Source organism: Oncorhynchus nerka, linkage group LG12, assembly GCF_034236695.1.
Source record: "Oncorhynchus nerka isolate Pitt River linkage group LG12, Oner_Uvic_2.0, whole genome shotgun sequence".
Lineage (NCBI taxonomy): Eukaryota > Metazoa > Chordata > Actinopteri > Salmoniformes > Salmonidae > Oncorhynchus > Oncorhynchus nerka.
In genome coordinates this window covers 32,345,568-32,370,080 of record NC_088407.1, presented here as the reverse complement: position 1 = coordinate 32,370,080, position 24,513 = coordinate 32,345,568, and the positions used below count along the sequence as shown (strand labels likewise).

At 44.7% G+C, this 24,513-nt stretch overlaps 1 protein-coding gene, 1 non-coding gene and 1 pseudogene across 3 annotated transcripts; all 3 read right to left on the bottom strand.

Annotated features, from left to right (window-relative positions):
* Positions 1-3,287: 3,287 nt before the first annotated feature.
* LOC115138131 (E3 ubiquitin-protein ligase DTX1-like) lies at positions 3,288-18,759 on the bottom strand (annotated as a pseudogene).
* Positions 18,760-19,468: 709 nt separating this feature from the next.
* trnaa-cgc (transfer RNA alanine (anticodon CGC)) lies at positions 19,469-19,540 on the bottom strand. Its single transcript has one exon. It is a non-coding gene; the product is annotated as a tRNA-Ala (tRNA).
* Positions 19,541-19,694: 154 nt separating this feature from the next.
* si:ch211-119e14.1 (uncharacterized) lies at positions 19,695-23,774 on the bottom strand. 2 transcript variants are annotated; one of them, XM_029674638.2, is made up of 3 exons: positions 23,596-23,769; positions 21,342-21,477; positions 19,695-20,969 (listed from the first exon to the last, which is right to left on the bottom strand). In XM_029674638.2, exon 3 carries the CDS (start codon positions 20,965-20,967, stop codon positions 20,323-20,325), a length of 645 nt encoding a protein of 214 aa, XP_029530498.1. In that variant the 5' UTR covers positions 20,968-20,969; positions 21,342-21,477; positions 23,596-23,769; the 3' UTR covers positions 19,695-20,322. The 2 variants fall into 2 exon arrangements, with proteins under 2 accessions (XP_029530498.1, XP_029530499.1); XM_029674639.2 differs by lacking the exon at positions 21,342-21,477 and having other exon boundaries at positions 23,596-23,774.
* Between the last annotated feature and the right edge of the window lie 739 nt (positions 23,775-24,513).

Sequence of the window (24,513 nt, the reverse complement as noted above, 5' to 3'; positions counted from 1 at the left end):
TTTAAAAGCTTTTAATAACATACAGTTGGGAGTGCAGGGACTGCAGGGACTGTGTGGATACTATTCTCAATGCAAGATGAAATTATATGCAAAGGGGAAAAGACATTGGGGGGGGGGGGGGGTCAGTGTATATTAAACCAAGACAATGGGAGTCCTGTCAGTAGGTCAGCTTACGTGTGGACACTTGAACCCCTCCCCCACTCCTTACCACGATATGGCCCTTGGCGTGCAAGGGTGGGCTTAGCATGTTATCTCTCTCTCTCTCTTGCTCTCCACTAGCAACAGGTACAGGTTCACACAAGACAGAGTGCAATGATGGATACGAGCCATTATAGTCCATGTTAGATTTCAATACTAGAGGACATAAAGCACTCAGGAGACAACGTGAACATAACACTGTCTGTGTAAACTCCCCCAGCCAATCCCCAGATTTCCAAGAAGGGGCCACGTTGAAGTCGGAAGAAATTATAATGCCAGTGCCACTAATAGCCGGACCCATCTGTGATTTACCATCACTTTGTCTTTATTAGTGACCCTTTGCTGTCACAGTCTTAACACAGTTTTGTCCTTATTAAATCTCGAGGTCCATCTGCTCCATAGAAACTGACAGACGTTCCACCATGCCATAACACTGGCTTTTTCTTTGCAACTCTGCCTAGAAGGCCAGCATCCCGGAGTCACCTCTTCACTGCTGACGTTAAGACTGGTGTTTTGCGGGTACTATTTAACGAAGCTGCCAGTTGAGGACTTGTGAGGCGTCTGTTTCGCAAACTAGACACTAATGTACTTGTCCTCTTGCTCAGTTGTGCACCGGTGCCTCCCACTCTTTCTATTCTGGTGAGAGCCAGTTTGCTCTGTTCTGTGAAGGGAGTAGTACACAGCGTTGTATGAGATCTTCAGTTTCTTGGCAATTTCTCGCATGGAATAGCCTTCATTGATGAGTTTCAGAAGAAAGTTATGTTTCTGGCCATTTTGAGTCTGTAATCGAACCCACAAATGCTGATGCTCCAGATACTCAACTAGTCTAAAGAAGGCCAGTTTTATTGCTTCTTTAATCAGTACAACAGTTTTCAGCTGTGCTAACATACTTACAAAAGGGTTTTCTAATGATCAATTAGCCTTTTACAATGATAAACATGGATTAGCTAACACAACGTGCTGTTGGAACACAGGAGTGAGTGTTGCTGATAATGGGCCTCTGCGCGCCTATGTAGATATTCCATAAAAAATCTGCCGTTTCCAGCTACAATAGTCATTTACAACATTAACAATGTGTACACTGTATTTCTGATCAATTTGATATTATTTTAATGGGCAAAAAAATGAAGGACATTTTTAAGTGACCCCAAACTTTTGAATGTTAGTGTACCTCCTCCATTGAAGTGGACAGAGGTCTATAGGTTTATGTTAAGCCACAAATTGTTTTGGTTAAAGTTTCTAGTAAATTGAGTGCATACTTTTTTTGTAAGTGATCCCTGCAGGAATTGAACCCATGACCACAAAACACCACATATTGCTTTTAAATATCTGTCCTGAAGTGGCAGAAGATAGTGAACTGGCACTTTGAGGCACAAAAGCCCTCTCATAACCACACACAGTGATATAGAAACTGGCTGGTAGTCTAGAGACTGCCCGATGCCAGTTAGTGTGTTGGCTACTGTGCTACACATTAGCCTAGTAACTAGAAGAAGAGCAGCAATTAAAGTCATTGTTTAATCTTATAGGCCATTCTTAAATAGTTATCTTACTACCTTTTCTCATTTGTTAAAGTGGACATAATCCAGACTACTAATCCAGAGCTCAGACTAATCTAGAGATAAACTGTCCTTGGTAGTTTCGCATGGTTAGACTGACCCTGTCATGTCCATAGAGTGAATGATCTGGGGACAAACCTTAAGAATTACTGTATTTCCGAAAGGCACTTGCCAGTCAGGCAAATCAAGTGTACATTTATGGTCTCTTGCCCATATATATTTACATGCAGAAATGCCATAAATTGGCCGTATTTCACTTAAACGATGGGGAGGAACCAGAAAGTTTAGGGTTAGGCTACTGGAATTCTTGCAGTTTGGTTTTTTGAGTAAGGAAAACTGCCCACCTTGCCCAACTGTTCAGTTGCCCCCGGCCAATAGGGTAACCCTTCATGTCAATCCCTGCATAATAGGTATATACATAAATACATAAACCCACATGAAAAGACACCAACACCGTAATCATCATACTGCTATTTTAATTGTCCCACTGTTACTTTAAATGCAAGTCTTTTGTAGTTTTATACGTTACTACTTTCTCTGCCATCATAGTTCTCAACGTCATTCGTTCTCTCCATTACAGCTTTTACAAAGGTTTTATTAAACAGTTGTTTTTTTTACAAAGTGGTCATGAGCCTTCAACCGTTGTTTTATTCCCATTGACGGACATGTAGTCAAACTGTGCCTGGGAAAGAAAATGACATGTGCCAAACTGAGCAGTGCAAGAACTGAATAGACATAAAACATGACTACATCAAGTCCTGCATAAGACATCCAAACCAGCTGCTGGTATCATTGGGGAGAGGGGGGATACAGGGTCACATAACATGTGCCAAATGCAGTACCCTTTCCCAGAAAGTACAATACAGCAGTCATGTGATGGATATGTAGACATCATGTAGTCACACAGCTGTAAAATGTGGCTAAACAATACAAAGTAAAACATAAATAAAAATGTACAAAAAAAACTATTTGATCAAAATTATAAAAAATAGAGCACAATAAATAAAATTCATTAAGTATAGAGTTGCGTTATAACCGTACCTTTACAAAATGTTTAATGTAAAGTTGTAATACATAAACACACACATACATACAGAAAAAATATAAACTATAAATGTTGGCCTAACATTTGCATGTTAACACATACTCAAACATATTGTCAATAGTACCGCTTTATAAGCAGGTCCGTCATGGACCTAACACAAACCGACTGGACCGTTTGACCACAGGTTAGATCGACGACAGAGCAAATCTTTGTCCCTCCTTACACCAAAAACAGCAGAAGGTTCGCTTTTCTCAGAGACGAATGAAGCTGGTGTCTAAAAGAAAGAAAATGAAACCCAAAGTAGTTTTAACGGTTAGATATAACTTCTTAAGGTCATGCCTAACTTTACATGTTTCCTTTTGACTAAAGGAATAAAGAAAGACGATGCTCTGTGCAGTGCAAATCTGACCTCACGTGGCAGGTCCAATCATAGCTTTATATCTGATTGAATTCCTTCTGGGGTGCATCTCAATAGTCTAGTGCCCTTCCCCCCCCATCCCTGTTCAATCATCTGCAATGACGTGAAAGAATTGGAGAGGAAGCTATGTAAGACTATTGAGATGCACACATGGTTTGAAAAGGACTCTCATTTTGTGCTTTTAGGCTCACCCACCCCGCCGAGAGGGTTCCCAAAACACTAACACTGAAAGGGCCTGGCAACGGACGAGTCTTAAAGTCCGAGGTAAAAACTCAGATATTAACACACAGACACCCACAGAGGCTTGTAATATTTAGGAGCCCTCTCGAGGAAGAGTCAAGCCTGACTCATTTCCTTACAATGTCACATATAGAAAACAATGCTGTAGCAATCAAACAGACAACATACAGCGGTTAACCAGGTGAAAAGAAAATGGAATGTAAAAATTATATGAAACTCAAACCGAGCCAATATATAACAACTATTTAAAATGTACAACAACGCATTTTCAAAAATGATACAGCAATTAATAAAACGCAGAAGAAAACCTATAGAGGCCAAGGGAATGTATTTTTCGACAAGTACCACTAGAGGGCATTACACATTCATGCTCACACATCCAGTCATAACATTAAATATTTTGAACGTTCTCGTTAACGTTTTCTGTAAATGAGAGACTTGTTACTCTGCTGCCGGCGCTCTAATACTTTTTTGCCCTCTACCATTCATTAGCCCATCTATCATAACCCCACTAATACCCATTTGTAGTGTTCATCCTACCACTTACAGCAGCTCTGGTGACTTGGTTCACCATTGAATTCAATTGGACCAATACAGATTCCGTACATTCTTGTCAAACTCTCACAGTGTAAACAACAGCTTCTGTCCAACACTGAATTGTATGTGCACTGTTGCCTCAAACGTCTCACTGAATGACATTTTGTGACGCCACCATTAATGTAGCAGAAATAAACGAAAACATTCCATCATACACCCGACCTATGCAGCTAAGCCACAGCCCACCTGTTCAGAGGGTGTATGATGTTGTACCTCAGTCAGTGTCGCTAGAAACTACAGTCAGACAGTCGATTTGTCTGTTTCTCTATTTGTTTAATGTGCCGTTGGTTCTTTTTCTTGGCTCATCTATTCACCCGTTCAGTCATTTCTTCTCGTATGCAGTCTTTCAGGCATTCGGTTTCTGTTGCTGTCACATTTGCGCTGTCTGTGTTAATTTCTGTATTTCTCTTTAAAAAAATTTTTACATATTCATTTGTCTATTTCTTCTCATCTCTGTTCCGTTGTGTCGCTCTGAGTCTGTATGTTCATTGTTTAAGCTCTGTCTCAAGTCTCCAGAGTCAGAACAAGTCTCTGTGTTGCTGTTTCCCCATTGGCCCGTCTTTAGCTCAGTCTCTGGGTAGGCACTCCTCCTCTGTGATCCCCTGGGCCTTAAGCTCCTCCAGAACGTTGTCCAGGTGGCCTGGGTCGGGGTAGCCATGGCCTGTTAGGTTGGAGCCAAACTCAGTCTTGTGGTGCACTTCGTTCCAGATGACCGTGTCCGACTCGCCCGTGGTGCTGGACGTGCCCACCGAGAAGATGAGCCGGCGGTCCCACGCCACCAGCAGCAGCTTCAGTACCTAGGGAAAAAAAGAGTGAAAGTTAGCTACACAACCCAGTCATTTCATCTACAGCAAACCAGTACAAACTAGTAAACAGGAAGTTAGCTGGTGTTGACCTTGCGTCCCTTCTCGCTATCAGGGAGGTAGCAGTGTCGGGGGAATCCCCGGGCGGTGAATGGCTTGCCCGGGTTCGGGTGCTCAGGCCCCTGGGAAAAGGTGAAAGGGATTAGAATATAAATAATCATGCACAGTCAATGGGTGAATTCACGAGAACGCCCATCATCTTGTATTTACAGTACATCAGATGCGTGTAGTATGTGGATGGGTAGTAAGGCTGTTACCTGGATGCCGGGGGGGATGTTGTAGATGATGCGGATGGTCTTGCAGTCAGGGTGGCCGGGCAGCGAGTGGGGGATGACGTGGTACTCCATCTTGCCGGGTGGCTGGTTCCCCGTCTTCACGCCGTAGATGGTCTTGCAGGTAGGGCACTGTAGGCTGCCGTCCTTGTTGCCGTTGTTGTACATGGCCACCAAGCACTGCAGGTGGTACTGGTGCCCACACTGAGCCAGGCGACCAACCGACTCTGCCCGCTGGATTCCCCCAACTCCGGGGCCCTTGTATCCCGAGGGCCCAGCCAGGGCCTCCATGCAGATAGTGCAGTCCTCCTCTGGGGGGTTGCGGACCTTCTGAAGGTACCTCTTCACTACTTCCTCAGGGGTCTTGCCTAAGAGAATGGGATGAAAGAGACATTGTTAGTGAATTAATCACTGTGACCCACATTTCCTATGTTGGGTGTGTGTGTGTGTGTGTTTGTGAGCGCTACACCCACCTTTGCGAGCCTGCTTCTTGGTGGTCTTGCGGCAGCAGTGGCCGAGGCCGGGGACGGGCTTTATGTCACTCTTGCTAACGGGCGGGGGGTGGAGCACCAGCTTGGGAGGTCGGGTCAGACAGACAGGAAGTCCTGCGGCGCTCATCAGGAACCCTGTAATACCTAGAGACAACCAGCAGTGGGAGCAATGAGACTCCTCCACCACTGTCTATTGAGCTTAACCCAGGTAGACACTGGTCCATCATAAGCTACACTCATTCTCTATTTATGGGTCACATTAACAAATTAAGCCGGATTCTCTGTAACACTGTCTATCATTATTAGGGAAAGTGACGTTGACCGCTAAATGACCAAAATAGGCAGAGGAAATGAAGACTGAAAATGGCTTTAGACACGGGTACAAAGTTCCCCAATAGCTTGACTAGGAAACATAGCTTCCCAGGCAGCTTCAAGCTTCCCAGGCAGCTTCAAGCTTCCTGTTTTGATATTAAGACTTAATGGTTGTTCTTACCTGCCAATGCAGGGTGGACAGGGCTAGATCCATTGAGGTTCTTCACAGGAACCGTTGGGACACTGAAACATAAAACACACTTCAGAACACACACACCTAGCAGACACAAAGCATTTCCCTGTTGTATTCGGCGCATGTGACAAATCAAATTTGATTTGATTTTGAAACAATCACATCAGATGTGTGTCATAGGTAAACTTCAGGTGACCAATGACCACAGTTTCTGGTGTTTTCTGTGTCAAGGGTCATACCATGTCAGCAGGTCAAAGAGCTTTTCCTGAGCCACGTTGTTGACACGTTGACACGTCGCTACGCCATCCAGGACTCCCCTAGTTGTCTGCTCCATCACTGAAAACAACAACCCTCACCTGAGCCAACACTGAAAACAACAACCCTCACCTGAGCCAACACTGAAAACAACAACCCTCACCTGAGCCAACACCGAAAACAACAACCCTCACCAGAGCCAACACTGAAAACAACAACCCTCACCAGAGCCAACACTGAAAACAACTACCCTCACCTGAGCCAACACTGAAAACAAACAACCCTCACCTGAGCCAACACTGAAAACAATAACCCTCACCTGAGCCAACACTGAAAACAACAACCCTCACCTGAGCCAACACTGAAAACAACAGCCCTCACCTGAGCCAACACTGAAAACAACAACCCTCACCTGAGCCAACACTGAAAACAACAGCCCTCACCTGAGCCAACACTGAAAACAACAACCCTCACCTGAGCCAACACTGAAAACAACAACCCTCACCTGAGCCAACACTGAAAACAACAACCCTCACCTGAGCCAACACTGAAAACAACAACCCTCACCTGAGCCAACACTGAAAACAACAACCCTCACCTGAGCCAACACTGAAAACAACAGCCCTCACCTGAGCCAACACTGAAAACAACAACCCTCACCTGAGCCAACACTGAAAACAACAACCCTCACCTGAGCCAACACTGAAAACAATAACCCTCACCTGAGCCAACACTGAAAACAACAACCCTCACCTGAGCCAACAATGAAAACAACAGCCCTCACCTGAGCCAACACTGAAAACAATAACCCTCACCTGAGCCAACACTGAAAACAACAGCCCTCACCTGAGCCAACACTGCTTTGAGAAAACCATGAGTGCATAGATTGTTAAACTTCAGAATGTTTGTTGGCCAGTCGGTCAATTTCATCTTAATTCCGATCAACTCAGGAATGGAATACCACTCCTATAGAAAAAGTCCATGCCCAATATAACTGACAGGAGTTGAAACAGAATCCAACAGCCAGGATTGAAATAACCCATCATTCCCTACAGCCTTCTCAATACTAGTTATTCACATCCAACATAGTCCCACTGTCAGACAACTGAAAGATTGCTGTATCATTGTAAGCATTTGTCATGAGCCTCCACATTCTTCACAATATGATCCATACAGAAACCGTACTGACTAGTTGTTCAATTTGATTATTGTCATCTTGACTTTGATTGTGGGGTTTACTTCCCAGCTGAAATCTGCAAACCCCTCAGGTACCAATTAAAATCGTATCCCAAAGACGATTTACACTATCGCTTCTCCAAACTTGAATCTTTCTCAATCCTCTCTTCTGTCTCCTTTCCAAATCTCAATAATAAATCCTCCCCGGGTATGTATATCCTCAGATACGCTGCGTCTCCCTGCTCCAGTCTCCCTCTCCTCTCTCAGTAGGTGTATGAATGTCTCATATTCCTCTGGCTTTTACAGTGTAGGGATTTTCCATCTGTTGACGTCACCACACTGAGATTACCTGCCAATTAGCATGTCACAGTGCACGGCTGCCAAACGGCAGACAGACACCAGCGCATACTGGAGTAACGGCATTAGCTGAGGTCACCTCCTCTAGCCTTACACGCTGTGAGGGAATGCTGTGCGTTTTCACTGAGGGATAGTCCTTGACGTGGATTGGTAATGAGTGATTAACTGAAAGTACTTTAGAGAATATTACTTGTGACGTTTACCCCCCCCCGCACACATAAAACCTAAACGTGGGAATGTTATAAAGGCTACATTTAGTCCAATGATTCAGCCACATTGTTTGAAATAGGTACTGAAAAATACTGTTCGCCCATCACCAACTTGTGATGTTTCTACTGTTGAAGACAACACAGCACTGAACAACTGTGGCTCATTCGTTGTATGATCTCCAAGGTCTATTCCCCAACAGAGGTATTCCTCATCTGCACATTTCAAACCAGGTTACACCCTCACCAGTCCCTCTTTGAACATTTTGGTAACACTTTATTTGGAAAGCCCCTCACCCCGACAGATGATCTAGCGTAGATGTTCAGCAAGCACAATTGGTTTCGTTTATCGAGTGCGTCCGCTGCAACATATTACAACAAATTTGAACGCCTGAGTGGCTGAGGATAGTAAACCAACGATTACGTGTCAACAGTAGTAGTTCAATTCGAATTCATCCAATGGCAATAGTTGTTTGATCATCTGAGCACCTGTCTGGCCACTATCCAAATAAAGCGGGACCGACGTGGTCTTTCAACCGGACACTTTCCAGACCCTCAGTTCAACTGTAGGCCATGTCCCAAGTTCCGCCGCACGGCGTGGCTGGTGGCATCCCCAACTTGGCTTACAGTTCGAGAAACACAGCGCAGTTCATTGGGTCACCGGCCTTTTGTGTGGTAAACGAGTGACTGTCGGGGTGCTCTTGCCCAGTGTTCTCTCACAGATACGAAGATGCGGGCGAATGAAAAGCACCTTGTGAACTGGAGCAGACGGCATAAACGCATTGGAGAACACGCTCGTGCCAGGGAGCGGACGTGCCAGGGAGAGGACGTGCCAGGGAGCGGACGTGCCAGGGAGCGGACGTGCCAGGGAGCGGACGTGCCAGGGAGAGGACGTGCCAGGGAGCGGACGTGCCAGGGAGCGGACATGCTAGGGAGCGGACGTGCCAGGGAGCGGACGTGCCAGGGAGCGGACGTGCTAGGGAGCGGACGTGCCAGGGAGCGGACGTGCCAGGGAGCGGACGTGCCAGGGAGCGGACGTGCCAGGGAGCGGACGTGCCAGGGAGTGGACGTGCTAGGGTGCGGACGTGCCAGGGAGCGGACGTGCCAGGGAGCGGACGTGCAAGGTGTGAGATACGGAAGGAGGGAGGGTGGAGGAGAGGGGAAAGAGGGAGGAAAATAGTGAAGGAGAGAGGGAGAGCAAAAGGGAGAGCACAAATGTGGAGAGGACTTGGGAGTTAAAACTATGTGGTTTAGTTTGATCCCTAGCTAATCTAAAACGTTAGTGCACTTTCTGGCTGATCCATTCAAGAGAACTGCTATGGTGTACAGGACACGAATAGTCACACACGGCCATAGGAAACATACAAAACCTACAAGCTCCAAAATCACATGTCGTGGGGCAGAACCTAAAACAACTGTCTGGTTCACAGATTCCTGGCAATACAAAGGTACCAGGACCACCGTGCCTGGACCACTGGCGAGCACGTGACAGGGGAGAAGGGGGTTGACCCTGTAACGTCATCGGTTAATCTCTTGACGTGGTTGACCATGCCCAGGAAAATAAAATGAACTTGTTAACCATCGGTCATCGTCCCACCTACTCACTTTCAGGTCTTCCGAGGACAACTTTCCAAACAAACACGAACAGAGTTTACAACTATGTTACGATGTGCTGAGTGAGGCTGACATAATTCAATCAATTCAACGTATTGGGCCGGTTGTCCTGGACAGAGAGGTTTCTTAACTCTATTTTTGAGGAAAGCGACAGCTGGTTTTACAAGTGAATCTTTTGGTCCGTGGGGTGTTCAACGTTTTACAGGTGTTTACACAGGTGTTTGTTTTTCCCCTTCACACGCCTGTTCTACCTCCCTTTTATCCCCCTCCGTGTGTCAGTGAACCTGGCATGGTAACTGTTACAGTGTGTGTGGGTCAGTGTACCAGTCTAACGTTGTTTGTCTGCTGTGCATTACTAGAAATGATTGGGTTTTGTTACTCTGGGTACGTTCGTCTGCAAAATGATTTATAATATGAATAAATTAAATTAAATGTGTATAAAATGTCAAATAACTCTAAACAATAACATGAATACTCAAATAATGTGGAAGAGAACGCCCCCGTGTTTTGAGGAGTATACACTGGCAATATACTCATTTAAACGCAACTGATGAGGCTTTTAGTTCTCCTCTGGGAAGCTAATACTAGGCAACTAAATACCAAATATGCACTTTAAAACGATCTCGTTTGGTTAACAACGGTTTAGGTAAGTGCAATATTTAATCAATTCAGATTTTTGGTGAACCATCCCCTTTATCTCCCAACAGTGGAGGTATAGTGTTTCACATTGACCTCTTATTCAACTGACAGGGAAGTTGATTCAATTTTCCTCCTCTCCAAAAGTTCTGGCCCTGGGAGTACATCTACAAGGTGTCTACCTACCTGTTTTCCTTTCCACCGTCACCACGTCTTGCAATTTTATGGGTTAAGACTTTTTTGTTGAGCATTTTTGCCCAAATCCTAATGTAAGATCCCATGTAGTCTAGTTTTCATGTAAATCTTCCATTGAGGTTTCATGTATATCTTCTATTGACATCAATGCATGACTGGGTTAGAGCTTAGCACATGTAACTCAAGTTAGGATTCGGCCCTAAGTAATGAATGCGGGCTACTAGAAAAAAAAACATCTCAGCCTCCCGAGTGGTGCAGTGGTCTAAGGCACTGCATCTCAGTGCTAGCTGTGCCACTAGAGATTCTGGGTTCGCGACCGGAAGACCCATGGAGCGGCGCACAATTGGCCCAGCGTCTTCCGGGTTAGAGGAGGGTTTGGCCCGGCAGGGATGTCCTTGTCCCATTGACCACTAGCGACTCCTGTGGCGGACACGGTCACCAGGTGTACGGTGTTGTTTCCTCTGACACATTGGTGAGGCTGGCTTCCGTGTTAAGTGGGCATTGTGTCAAGAAGCAGTGCGGCTTGGTTGGGTTGTGTTTCGGGGGACGCACGGCTCTCGACCTTCGCCTCTCCCAAGTCCGTACGGGAGTTGCAGCGATGAGACAAGACAGTAACTGCCAATCGGATACCACGAAATTGGGAAGAAAAGTTTTTTTTTTTTTTTAAATACAAAAAAAAAAAAAAAAACATCTTATTAAAACTTGATTTAACTTCTGAGACAAACGACACCGAGAAACAATTGAAGATAATTTCATCAAGTGAATTCTTCTGGAAGCCACAAAAAAAACTAAAAGCTGCCCTGTCATAAAACTGTATCAATTGACAAAAATGATAATTGAAAAGTAATAAATAATTTATAAGCAAGTTATCAACAATTCCTGACAAACTTTCAAAACGCTGCTTTACCCACTTGTGTCCTGACTCTGGCCCAACCCATCGGTTTCTGGGACCAATCAGACGGTCTAGAATGTATTTCCATTCTAGAAATCACCGGGGAGGTACTCTGATTCATTGCAGAGAGGAAACTAACGTCCGTGGGCGTGGCTCTTGGCCGGAGCAAGGCGTTTGGGTAGCCAGGCAACAAGTTCTCAGCTTTTCACAGTGAGTTGGTCACGCGGCGAACAATGCCCTCTAGTGTTAAGAGGAGATCATTGCTTGACTCCCTCACTACACTCACAATAACACATTATTCACACAGAGCCAGTAACTGTGTCAATATTGATACTCGCCCTGCAAGCATATGCTCAGGTGGCAACTCATCTATATGCATGTGTGGATTACCGAAGTAACTGCTACCCCGCTTTAAAAAAAAAAACTCTATCTACCTCTGTTGTCCTTTGCCAGGACCCCATTCCACACAGTCTCTTGCTCCCAATCCCCCTATGCACAGATTTGAAAACCTTAGACAGGAGATATGGTGCTATTATCACATTGCTTAAACCTCTCTCTCCTATCCTTTTCCGATCTACACAAGTGCTCGCTTGGGTAGTGGCTCAGTATGGCATCACCCCAAGACCCTAACCCTAGACCCTTTTCATTGGCCCCTCTGAAAATATAGGGTTGGTGAAAGCAATATGGTAGTTGTCGAAACCGAGTCCCCCAGGCACTGGGCACACAAACTGAGACACTGCCTTGTGTCTACAAGACTGGAGCAGTCTGCCTCCAACAACCCCCCCCCCTTCCCAATCCCTCCTCAACCAAACTTCCCCTGTTAACAGGTCTCACATGTCTCCAAATCACCCCCCACTCCCACCCCTATATATCAACGTCACATTCATTCTCAGGGCCAACTCCCCAACAAATAGTCCCATAGGACATAGTGAAGCAGCTTTGCCTTCTCAGGGTAGCAATTGGGACAGCAGTCACTACAGATTTGAGTTCCCCTCGTACCCCCAGCCCTGAGAGTCCCCTGCCTCTGTCCGTGCCCCAGCATTGTTTTGGAAATGGGAACCAGGCCTCGGCTGTGCCCACAATGGTTGCCACGGAGACCGCACACATACACACCAGGGGGGGGCAGAGGGGCCTGTAGGAATGAGAATAGGCCTGGGAACTGGGTGTGTAGGGATGATGTCAGTATTACAACAGTAGCACTAAGCATGTCATGAGAGGACTGGGGAGGTTGTGTGTGGGTGTGTGTATGGGGGGAGGTCAATCTATGCATGTTATCAGAAAACTATGCTTACTCCAAGCCCCCCCCCCTCAAATTCTAACTGGGTGAATCAAATCTGAGTGACACAACGCGGCGTATTTGATATGAATGCGTTATTGAATTTCACATAGAAATGAACCAGCTAACAGAATGTGTCATAGGGATTAAAGGTTTATTAATGCTAGTGGGGTGTTAATGTCAGACATGGGCAGTGGATGTGGAGGCATGTCTACGCCAGTGGAAACGCCTTGGATCAAAATGTTGAAATTCCTCGTCTATCCTTGTTTTTCATCCCTTGTGTTGTGTTTATCTGCGAGAGACAAGTCTACGTCGGGCGTAGTCCACCGTGTTTTCGGATTGGGGTTAACAATTGTATCGGCTAGATAACATCACTAAGTCTCTTTCTCAACACTGAAATTCCCTTGTCTTCAGAAAGAATACTTTCTTTATGCTGTTTGGGCCGATATCCAGTACACAGATTGAGCCCAGTTCTGATATCGGTTCAAATGGAGACATAACTATGTATTAACAACAGGTTCTTGTCCATCTTGCAGGTTGTGTAGATCAATGTTTGGGTCACAACTGACTTGTTTCGGGTTATGGCAAGAGACTGGACTGTCAAAGTAGACAGACAATTGTAGTCACTCGCAGCACAAAATGTTTCAAAACCACTAGACGTGCGTGATATTGAGTGTGCGTGATATTGAGTGTGCTTGCTTGTGGCATTAGATAGCACATCATATCAGAAAGACAAGTGTAGAGAACTACGTCATAAAGGAGGTACACGGGAGGAGTATTTTTGTGAACTGTAGTGACATAACAGCTGGAGCAGTGACTCACCCGGAGGCGATGAGGGCTCTGGACTGGGCCATGGCGATGCGCTGCAGGGCGGGTCGGCTGAGCCCGGCAAGGCTGGCACGAGGTGGCAGGGGGGCTGCACAGGCCGCCGCTGCTGAAGACACGGGCCCCAGGACACGGGCGGAGGGTGAGGGGGTGCAGGAGGAGGTTGCCGTGGAGATGAGAAGAGGAGCCGGCGCGGGCATTGACGGAGGGCCGGAGGACGCCATGGAGAAGGAAGAGGAGGGAGGAAGAATGACACTGGACGCGATGGAGGAGGGTGGAGGCGGTGGAGGAGGCGGAAGGGGGGGTAGCGGCGGGGGAGGGGGCCGGGTAGAGGTGAGGGAGAGTGCGGCGGTGGCCGAACCCAGGAGGGAGAGCGAGTGGGCGAAGCCGCCGCCGACCCCTACACCACCGCTAGCCCCGCCTGCGGACGTCCTGTGTGGGGACAAGGACCTGGCCATGGAGGAGGGGGGGCGGGGGAGAGTCAGCGAGTAAGACCCCCCCATGGCCGAGTAACCACCACCTAGTTTGGGGCTGGGCGGCTTGTTCTGAGGTGGCCTCCTGCCCAGGGTGTGAGCCGTCGCCATGGCGCCTGCCTTGACGCTCAATACCAGCATGCATTGCTGACAGGCGCAGGGCTGGCCCAGCGATGTGATGGCAGAGGCCGGCAGGGCGCCGCTTGGGTAGGCGCTACCGTTCCCGTTCCCCATGCCCACTCCGGAAACCCCCACCCCGGCAGTCCTGCAGGGCTGGGTCCCCAGGCGTGATGTGTCTTGGGAAGGGGCCCCGACACCAGAGGGTAGGCCAAGTCGGAGCGGCGTTGGATGCGGCGGCAGCGCTGCGTCTGCCCATTGATCTGGGTCATGCTCTGAAAGTCGATGAGGTAGCAGAAGCCCAGTGGCGCCAGGTCCAGCCAGGGCTGCTGACGGTCGCGTGCTGCCTGGATGGCGATGCCCACCTCTGTGTCGTAGGCTGTCCACGAGCCTGTGTCGTTCTCCCACTCCCACAACCAGCCCTTGCCCGGCGCCGAAGTGGGGTCGTAGAAGCTGCGACGCACCGGTCGGAGGGTACCTGGGGTAACGGTAGAGAGACGAGGGTCACGCCACAGAACTACAGAGAGGGGAACACAAGAAGGACCTGTTCCAGAAGACCTTTCAACTAACCACATTCAGTCATAACACAACACCGATGACATTTGTAGCACAGTGCAGTAATAGACATACATTGACACAAAAGACTATTGATATGACCTGTTCAAGTGAAAGAAAAGCATGAATAAAAAGTTGTTTTTTTATTTATTTTTAATTAGGCTTGGTTGACTGCACCTTTTTTGTTGGTCTATCTAGACCCAAAAAGGGTTATTTTTTTACCTGGAACCAAAAAGGGTTCTGTTATGGAGCCAGCCGCAGAACCCTTTTGGAACCCTTTTTTCTAAGAGTGCAGATGAGCTAAATGTTATGTAGGCCTTGCTGTAATAATTGTTGTAGACAAGCAAATTACACTACCACCAAATTTGATCAATCGGTGTGTGCTCCCTAAGAATTTGGGCAAACAGGCTAACAGGTTGCCCCTGGTAACAGCACACCATGTTCTGGATTGTGATTGGTTGCTGGCCTTGGTTGGGCTCAGAGTTGCTCAGAGCTGGTCATGTTTTGCTTTCCCAGTCCAGAGACTTAACTCCACGAATGTTGAAAAAACGTTCAGTCCATACCAACTGTCGTCCTATTACCTGGGATTCAAAGAACTTCTAATCCTGGGTTTAACTCATTTATACTCCCAAAGAGTCTTATTAAAGTGAGCATGACTGGCAGACAATGAATGACGGTTGCTTTTTTTTAACGAAGAACACGTTTTGAGAGAATAAATCCAGAGTGCTTGAGATGCCAAGCAACAATAGAAAACTACATCTTCAAATAACAAGACATAAACCAATATAAATGTATCCATAAACCGTTTGCCGTTCAAAACAATAGGGTTTGAATGTAACGTATACATGAACATGCTTATTGAATTATGTAATAGACATATAACAATGCCTGGAATGCAACAGAGTACATTTTTCATCGTATCTGAACTCAACCCAACTACCCCCTTTTCTCTCAATGACCTCAGACTTCTGCAATTCATCTCACCTCCCTCCTCCTTTCCCTCCCTCTGGTTTTGGGACTGGTGCACCCTACCCCCTCTCTCCCCACAGCTATCCCCGCCTGGGAAGCAGGAAAACCGCACAAAAGTGTTTGTCAGCCCCAGGTCGCTAGGTGCACGGCGTTTCCTCCGACACGTTGGTGCGGTTGGATTCCGGGTTGGATGCGCGCTGTGTTAAGAAGCAGTGCGGCTTGGTTGGGTTGTGGTTCGGAGGACACATGGATCTCGACCTTCGTCTCTCCCGAGCCCGTACGGGAGTTGTAGCGATGAGACAAGACAGTAACTACTAACGCGAAATTGGGGAGAAAAAGGGGTGTTTGTGTCAGCCAAAGTTAGACGTCTGACAATTCTTCCCTTTTGTGTTGTCGCCCACTTTCCTCACTTCATTGTGTGAAGACGTCTCTCTGTCTGGAGGGCTGGATTACAATCAGCAATAGCATTAACAGCCTTAATAAGAGGCACATAGGGGAGAGTTTTGGGGTGAAGTTCAGATAGCCAGTCATAGGCGAGAGTAAATACAGTAGTTTTACTTTGGATATTTGCCGCTCACGAGAAAGCATGCGAGACTTGCAGTTGCACTGTGAATGTGAACCCAATCCAGGATTGGAGGCATTTGTACACATGGTTTGGGAATGTGTCATGAAAGAGTGTGAGGAAAGTAGTGTGTAGGATACACACTTTTGATTTCAAGAACAATGTTCTTGAGATCAAAAGGTGGAACAAGCTAAAAATGTATGCCAATTTTCCCTCCACATTCTCATCTTTATTCACGATCACGTTTTGAATAATAACTCATAATGAGAACAGCTCATCCATAACTGTGCCCTACATATACTGTAGATGTCCACTCACGCACAACAACCACCCAGCCAGCACATTTGGTTCCTTGGGAGTTGGGAGCACATATATTTTTGGTTTCACATTGGTTGTGGGAACAAAGCCAGACGTTTCATGACCGGAAAATGTAGAACCCTCTGTGGAAAGGGTTTCACATGGAACCAAAAAGGGTTCTACCTGGAACCAAAAAAGGTTCTCCTATGGGGACAGCCGAAGAACTCTTTTGGAACACTTTTTTCTAAGATTGTGCCATGACATCATGCACTACATTGGAGCATGCTGTTATCTAAAAATAAATAGATGGAAATATGTGTAAAGCAACTAGATTGTGCCTGGAAAACTGCACTTAAGTGTGCTCAAACAGTTGTCACTTATCAGGGGCCATATGTATCAAGCGTCTCAGAGTATGAGTGCTGATCTAGGATCAGGTCCCCTTTGTCCAATCTTTTTTTATTGTGATCTAAAAGAACCGATCTTAAATCAGCACTCTTATACTGATACACTTGATACATGCTGCCTCTGTAGTCTACCGTACGTACAGTAAGACTGGAAGGTGGTTCGTCTTCTGCGCTCACTACCTCAAGGGCTGTGAGCGTACAGTGTGTCACTGCCCAGCTAGCACATAATGTTCTGAGAACCATATGTTTCTTAGTGTTTGGTGAGAGAGTGGTTGTCCTATGGTTATTTTGCATACAACTTTCCCGGAATGGTGGAGGATAGTTGCTTGGCCTTGGAACATTCTAAGCTCATTTAAGGAACTTGACAAAAAATATATTTTTCTTGGTACTTTTAGGTTCTAGATAGACAGACTCTGAGAAAAAAAGGTGCCATCTATCTATCTATCTATCTATCTATCTATCTATCTATCTATCTAGGCTACTCTTCTGCCCCTACCCATGCTATGCAGATCCAAAATCGAAAAATGACAACAATGATGATGCTGAAAGACTCTTGTGAAATAATGTTTAGTGAAATGCAAAACACATGATCATGAGAAAAACATAACATAACCTCTGTGTTTGGCATAATGGAGGCAGTTAACAAACAAGGCCTTGAAAAATACATGTGAACTATACACACAACTATACATGCACACATAGGCTAGTCTGCATAAGATGCGGTTGCCTATCAAACAAGAACAGGCTGTTATTAAACCATATTATTTTGTTTCTACGGGCTAACTGGATAGTGTAGGCTATTGCACTGATATGTTGTAGGCCTATGCTACATTATCGGTTTCACTGCGGTAATAACACTGTAATAGCATAGCGCCTATATTCACATTCCCTCAATACACAATTGTGTCAATGGTCGTCAGTCACATTAGTCTTACCTGTATCTTGTCGGAACTGGTGCATGGAATGCAAGTCGATGATGTAGGGCGAGAGGCGAGAGTCCACCTGGCCTAAGACAACACTACCACCCCGTGGGTCGTTGCGGATGACTGCCTCGATGTGGTGAGAGACGGCCGGTGAGTAAGGCCGCCAGCGCCCGTGCTCGTTCAGCCATTCCCATACCACCACGGCCGACGCTAGTAACATCCTACGCCTGCGAAATAGAATAGCACAAAGGCATTTTTAGGTGGTTTTCTTTTGAATATGTCCCATTTTAGGTACATATCCGTGCGCAGCTGCATCCATCTTGAGCCATTTGCAAGCTAGGATAGGCTATCGAGATATATTTAGCCTATAATAACAGCGTAACTATAGCTCTGTCAACCTGTAAGTGGCGCCTACCTTCCATGTTGATATTCTGTACAGGTGCAACAATATTTCGTGTCTTTGTTCAAGCGAATCAATAAATCATTAAAATCGTTGTTCATAGGCAGGGGGGTGGGGACAAGCAGGTTCCTTGCATTTTAGCCTGTATTCAGAAAAATGGCGTGTAAATCATTTCTGTGGCATAATCAGTTTTGGTGTGTGAAGATGCTGTGGTGGTGTGCTGAAGTGATGGGATGGATAGGCTACATCATACATCGACAAAAAGTGATTTACTGTAACAAGTGGTTTCATTTTGCGACAATGTAGCCTATATGATTTTCTCATGGTATTATTGTAATACAATGTAACAGATACGCAGTGAGCTTCCACTGGTCACTGTAAAGACCAAAAATCCATGAACTATCGAGAGTTCCACGGCTTTATTCCACTGTATATCCTTCACATTTGAGGAATATTTGTTTATTTGTAGGTAGGATATAGTCTTAAGTAAATCAATATAGACATATTTACCAATGCCGGATACTTTTAGTTCGCCTTCCGTAGGCTAACGTTACCTCCAATCAAAGCCAATCCAGTGTAGGCTATGGTATTCTTGGTTTAGCTACTATCCATCTCGTTATGTTAGAAAGTATTGCCTATAGTAGTGCAAATCCAAGGCTGTTGTTGCGAGAAAATGTGTTTAGGCTATTTGTTTGGATCTCCACGAAAGCCTGCATAGCCATGTCGTGCAATTGGTCCATGATGTGTCTTGGTTTTATGAGTGGGTTGCATTTAAACGCGAGGAACAACTAGAAATAATTCCGTGGGCCATCCCCGGTCAAAAATATATTTTTACAAAATGTTGCCATGAGTGCGTGGACAAGCATTTCACCCAGTGATTTCAACCAGTCCTATCTATCAGCAAGAGGTAATGTAGCCAATCAAATTCCAGAAACAAGGCCCAATACTCCGCCCATGACTGAGCGGACAAGGAGGCACATTTTGCAAGCAGCAGCAGATCTAATTTAAACGTCATAAATAAATTACATTATTAAATGTTTTTATGTGGTAGAATGAGTTTAGCTCCGAGTTATCACTTGGTGTTGTAATCAATAATTCATTGCGCAGACAATAGGCGTAGGGTTACATTTTCAGTAAAAAAAAGAAAACAGTGGAGATGCCGGGGATTGAACCCGGGGCCTCATACATGCGAAGCATGCGCTCTACCACTGAGCTACATCCCCATTTCCTGTAAAAACGATATTCAAAATGGAATATAAATATTGCAATAGGTAAATCATAGGTGGATTAGGTTGTTTGAAATTGTATTTATGATTTAAAATGTGAAAGTCTTATACACGAATTATTGTATGTGATTAAAAAAAACTCAAGTAATAATTCGAATTAGGCCCTTTATTTCAATACAAACAGCTATTCCTAAAATATACAAAACACACATTTAATTTTTCGAAATTTTATTTAACCTTTAACCTAGGCAAATCTGTTAAGAACAAAATTCTTATTTACAATGAGGGCCTACACCGGATGGCGTTAGGCCAAATGTGCGCCACCATATAGCACTTCTAATCACAGCTGGTTGTGTTACAGCCTAGAATCGAACCAGACAGTCTGTAATAAGGCCTCTATTGCGGATATGCAGTGCTTTAGACCACTGCGCCACAAATATTACAACAGTAATAAGACTAATGCAGAAAACAGTGCCACTCAAAACCTGAGCTTCATCGTATGAAACCTTTAAAAAAGCTTTTAATATCTCAAAAATATTGTTTAATGTATTCATTCTGCAATTGTTGCTCTTGTCAGTCCCTTTATTCACTTTGATTTATTATTTCACACACTTTTGTCTCTGTTGCTCTTTGCTCTGATTGTTGTAATCTGGTTGTAACACTGGTTTGTCAGGTTTACAATTTACAATTATGATGATAATGACGACAAAACCTACAGTCAAGTGCTATTGCTGTACAAAGATGAAATATGGAACTATTTTCCCTCGCTGATCCTTCCCTCACAATGCAGTCACATCATCCTTGTCTCTGCCCCCCTCACTCCTATCTTCAGACCAGATGGCACTACCAGAGAACTGATGCAGGTCTATCAGCAAACCTCCTCCTCCACTTTTTTCTCCTCCCACTGCTCCCTCATCACTCTCTCCATCCTCTTTGCTTTCCCACTTTTCCTCCATTTTCTCCTCTCTCTCCTCCTCACGCTCTCTTATCTCTTCCTTCTCGCCCGTGAGCTTTGCTCTCTCCCTCAGGTCACAGCCCTCCATGCTGGAGTAGTCATCCGACGAGTCATCCCCTCTGTCTTCCCTCTCCTCGCCCTCCTCCTCCCCCTCATTTTCCCTTCCCTCGCTCCCTCTCTCCACATCCCTCTCTTCATTTTTGTGTTCCTCCTCTCTTATGGCCTCCTCATCCGCGCCAAGGGGCCACAGCCGGCGCCCAAGCCGCACTTCCAGGACTCTGACCCCAGCCATGATCCGATCCCTGGCCCCATCCTGCCCATAGACCAGTTGGCGGACTGTGTACTGGCCATTAGTCTTGCGGTTCAGCCACATGTACAGGAAGACCAGGAGGCAAACAAGGAAGACCAGGAGGAAGAAGGCGATCAATACTTTTCTGGTGGATGTCGTTTCGTCAAAAACGTTGTTCATGCCTAAAAAGTGAAGAGTAAAAATTGGAATGACTGTTTAGACTGACATTTGAAAGGGACATTTGGTTGGGATCTGAACGCCAAGTGAATCTGGATCTTAGGGGTTTTACACTGTCTGTATGATTCAGATCCTGAAGTGTTTGTTTGGCCTGATCTGCACTGTAAACAATTATATTTCAATTGTCAAACCGAATTTAAATGGAATTGACCCCACCTTGATGGTCACAAAATACAAGTCTCTTAATCTAAAGCTGTTCAAGTCCAGTCATGCTTGGCCTTTTATTAGAACAAAATAAATCCTCTCAGAATATCAAAACCATAAACCCACCCTTATTGGGGTGAATGGGTTCAGATTGATTTGATTTCGCAATGTACCTCTTCAAATAGTTCTCCGAAAAGTTGAAGAAATCCAAGGCCAAACTCTGCCGTGAAGGAGATCTAGTTTACTGGAAATTGAGGGTGCTCTTTTCTTTCAACTGCAGCTGATCCATACATAGATGTATTACTGGATCTGTAAATAAAGTATATGGACCATTAGTTACCTACTGCCCAAAACATGTCAATATCCATGCAGCAAAATCTTTAATACAGATAATTACACCTTAAAGAAATATATGTGTCAGAAATGTAGATTTTCCCACACTTTTTTCTAAAGGATAAAGTGAGGCTTGTTCTGAATGCAGCCTGAAACCTGCCTATGAATAATAATACAATAAATGTGTCACGACACCACCGAGGTGTATAGGCAGGTGTCACGGTGACTGATTATGAATGGTTCTGACAGGTGTCATTTCATGGTAGTTGACATGCCGTGTCATTGTTGTATTGTTCTGTACAGTGTACTGTCACTATATACGCAGCATCCCACCCATTTAGACACAGGAAGTGTCTGTGAAGCCATGATTCTGCCTGAGTGACTCACTAACAGGAAGCCAACGTACTCTCTCTCTCTCTCTCTCTCTCTCTCTCTCTCTCTCTCTCCCCTCTCTCTCGCTCTGTCTTGCTCACTTTTTTCTACAGAGAATCTACATTTCCGCCCCACATATTTCCATCTACCATAGCATCCTACGCTTTATTGCAGGTGACAGTTTTAATATGCATCACTGTATCGTGTATCAAAAGGTTGGCTGGTCCTCATTAAAGTCCCGTAGTTCATTTAATTCCTCCCTTTTAATTTAAGAAGCTCTACTACCCAAGCTTCTAACCTACCTCACTTCACTGTTAAAATGTAAAAATATGAGACACCAAACCCATTCACAGGGATGGTTACCTCTCGAGGTTCCACTAGTACATACCGATCTAGGTAAATCCGCCTTCAGTTTTAGTGCCTCCCATTTTTGGAATAGCCTGCAGAACTCCCAACATCTAGACTCTGGTAACTCTATGGCAGTTTAGGACTTGAATGTTGAATTAATTTAATGTGAATTGCAACTGTTTGGATTCAATGTAAATAATTGTATTTGTGATGTTTTGAAGTTGTAGTGTTGATTCTGCAATTTGTAGTTTATTTTATTTTTATTTATCATTTTGAATTTGTTGTATTGTAAATGAGACCCTGGTCTCAATAAATAAAAGTTTCATTTTTTTTGTTGTTGTTTCAACTATTATATACATAGATATAGATATGGATGTCGACAAGTTATTTAAAAACGTACGTTTTGCAATAAGTGTACCTGTTCTCCGTCCCTGGCCTGTGTGGATAGCTGACACATTGAACACTAATTGAATATAATAAAGAAGACTCATAAATATTTCTAGTTCATACATGAATGCGATAGGATTCATGTATGTGGACTTGTTGTTTCATATGATGTACAAATGTGACATTCTGCTCATCAGATGAAAGTTATTAACGAAGCACAGCTAATCTCAACTAGATTACCAATTAGACTATGCAAAAAAAATATATATTTTTTTTATTTAACCTTTATTTAACTGGACAAGTCAGTTAAGAACTCATTCTTATTTATAATGATGGCCTACCGGGGAACAGTGGGTTAACTGCCTTGTTCAGGGGCAGAACAACAGATTATTACCTTGTCAGCTCGGGGATTCGATCCACCGAACCTTTCGGCTGGCTGCCTGCCGCCCCAAAATATGATAGTCAATCTTTTCTCTCTCTTTCTACAATGCCTTTACATTTCTGCATATGACCTTACATGTTTTCACATGAAGTAGGCAGCCATGGTAAAGTATTGGTGCGGAGCATAGATTAATAAAGATCCCACGGTGCAATGTGCTGTTAACATACTCCATCTGTTTATATGTCTATTACATATGCACCATCATTTAGTACAGATCATGTAAATGTTTCAATCAAAAGCCCACTTGATATGGAAGTATTAACTACACTCTTTAGACCCGAATACAGATTCTTTACATTTCTGAAAGTAAATAAAACAGGGACACAGACAAAGAGTTGGTGTGACAGAGAAAACCAAGACAACGTGGAAGGAGAGAAACAGTGGTGGTAGGGAAGTGAGGAGGAGATGTGGAAAGAGATTGGGAGGAGAGTGTGAAGCTGAAGGATGGACATGGAGAGAGTGGAAAGACGATACAATAAATGTCAGATAGAAAACGAGAAATTTGAATTATGGTCAGTAGATTAAAAAAAATCTATAAAACTCACCAATGTCTTGCTCTAAATGAACATGCTTTAGGATGGTTTTGAAAATGATTAACAGACACCCAGAGAGGAAGCAAGAACTAACAGGCGTGTCAGTGGTGGAACTTTTTTTGACTAGATAAGGGGATGCATAAATTTAAAGAAGGGCATGTAAGAATTAGAGCAGGAGGGGGATATAATGTGGGTGGAGAGAGAGACAGAGAGAGAGAGAGAGACAGAGACAGAGAAAGAGAGCGACAGAGAGAGAGAGAGAGACAGAGAGAGAGAGAGAGACAGAGAGTACAGCGCAGAGATTAGCAAATCCACACCCAAATATAGAAAGAGGAAGGTGTAGTGTGCTTTCATGTATGACAGAAGGTGTGACAGTTGGTGTACAGAGTAAGGTTGTGGTTTGGTTCCTTTCAAGTAAATCTGATCTAATATGTCTCCAATATGCTATGGAATTTATTTGTACAGCCATAGGAAGTTAACAGCTGCAAAGGAACCCACCTACAGTATGAACATACTGCACCCGCAAAGTCCAAATATGCATAAAGAGGATTAACATAACTGGACCTACTGATTCTGCTAATAAACACCAACTCTCATCAATGCAGCCTAAGCAAGTGAGATGTATTTGAGTTGCACCAGGTCCCATTTTGTTCTATCCAGACTTGCACATATAATATTTATACATATTTTTTTATTTGTTTTAAACAGTCAATGCATGGTTAGAGTTGAGTTTGTTCGCTGAAGTGCAGAACCACTCAGCTGACACTGCAGAACCCAGAAACAGGAAGTGAATGATGGAGCACGGGCAGGTTCAAAAGAAATGCACAGAGCTGATGTGCTTTCAGCCTTGAACCACATCCTGTTATGTGCTCCACTGGCTAGTACAAACAGAACACCAGAAACTACTGGGGAACCATAAAGATTCCGTAT

Bases quoted from the DNA above. Each gene is read 5' to 3' on its own strand.
- si:ch211-119e14.1 (XM_029674639.2), bottom strand. From the start codon at position 20,967: ATGAACAACGTTTTTGACGAAACGACATCCACCAGAAAAGTATTGATC.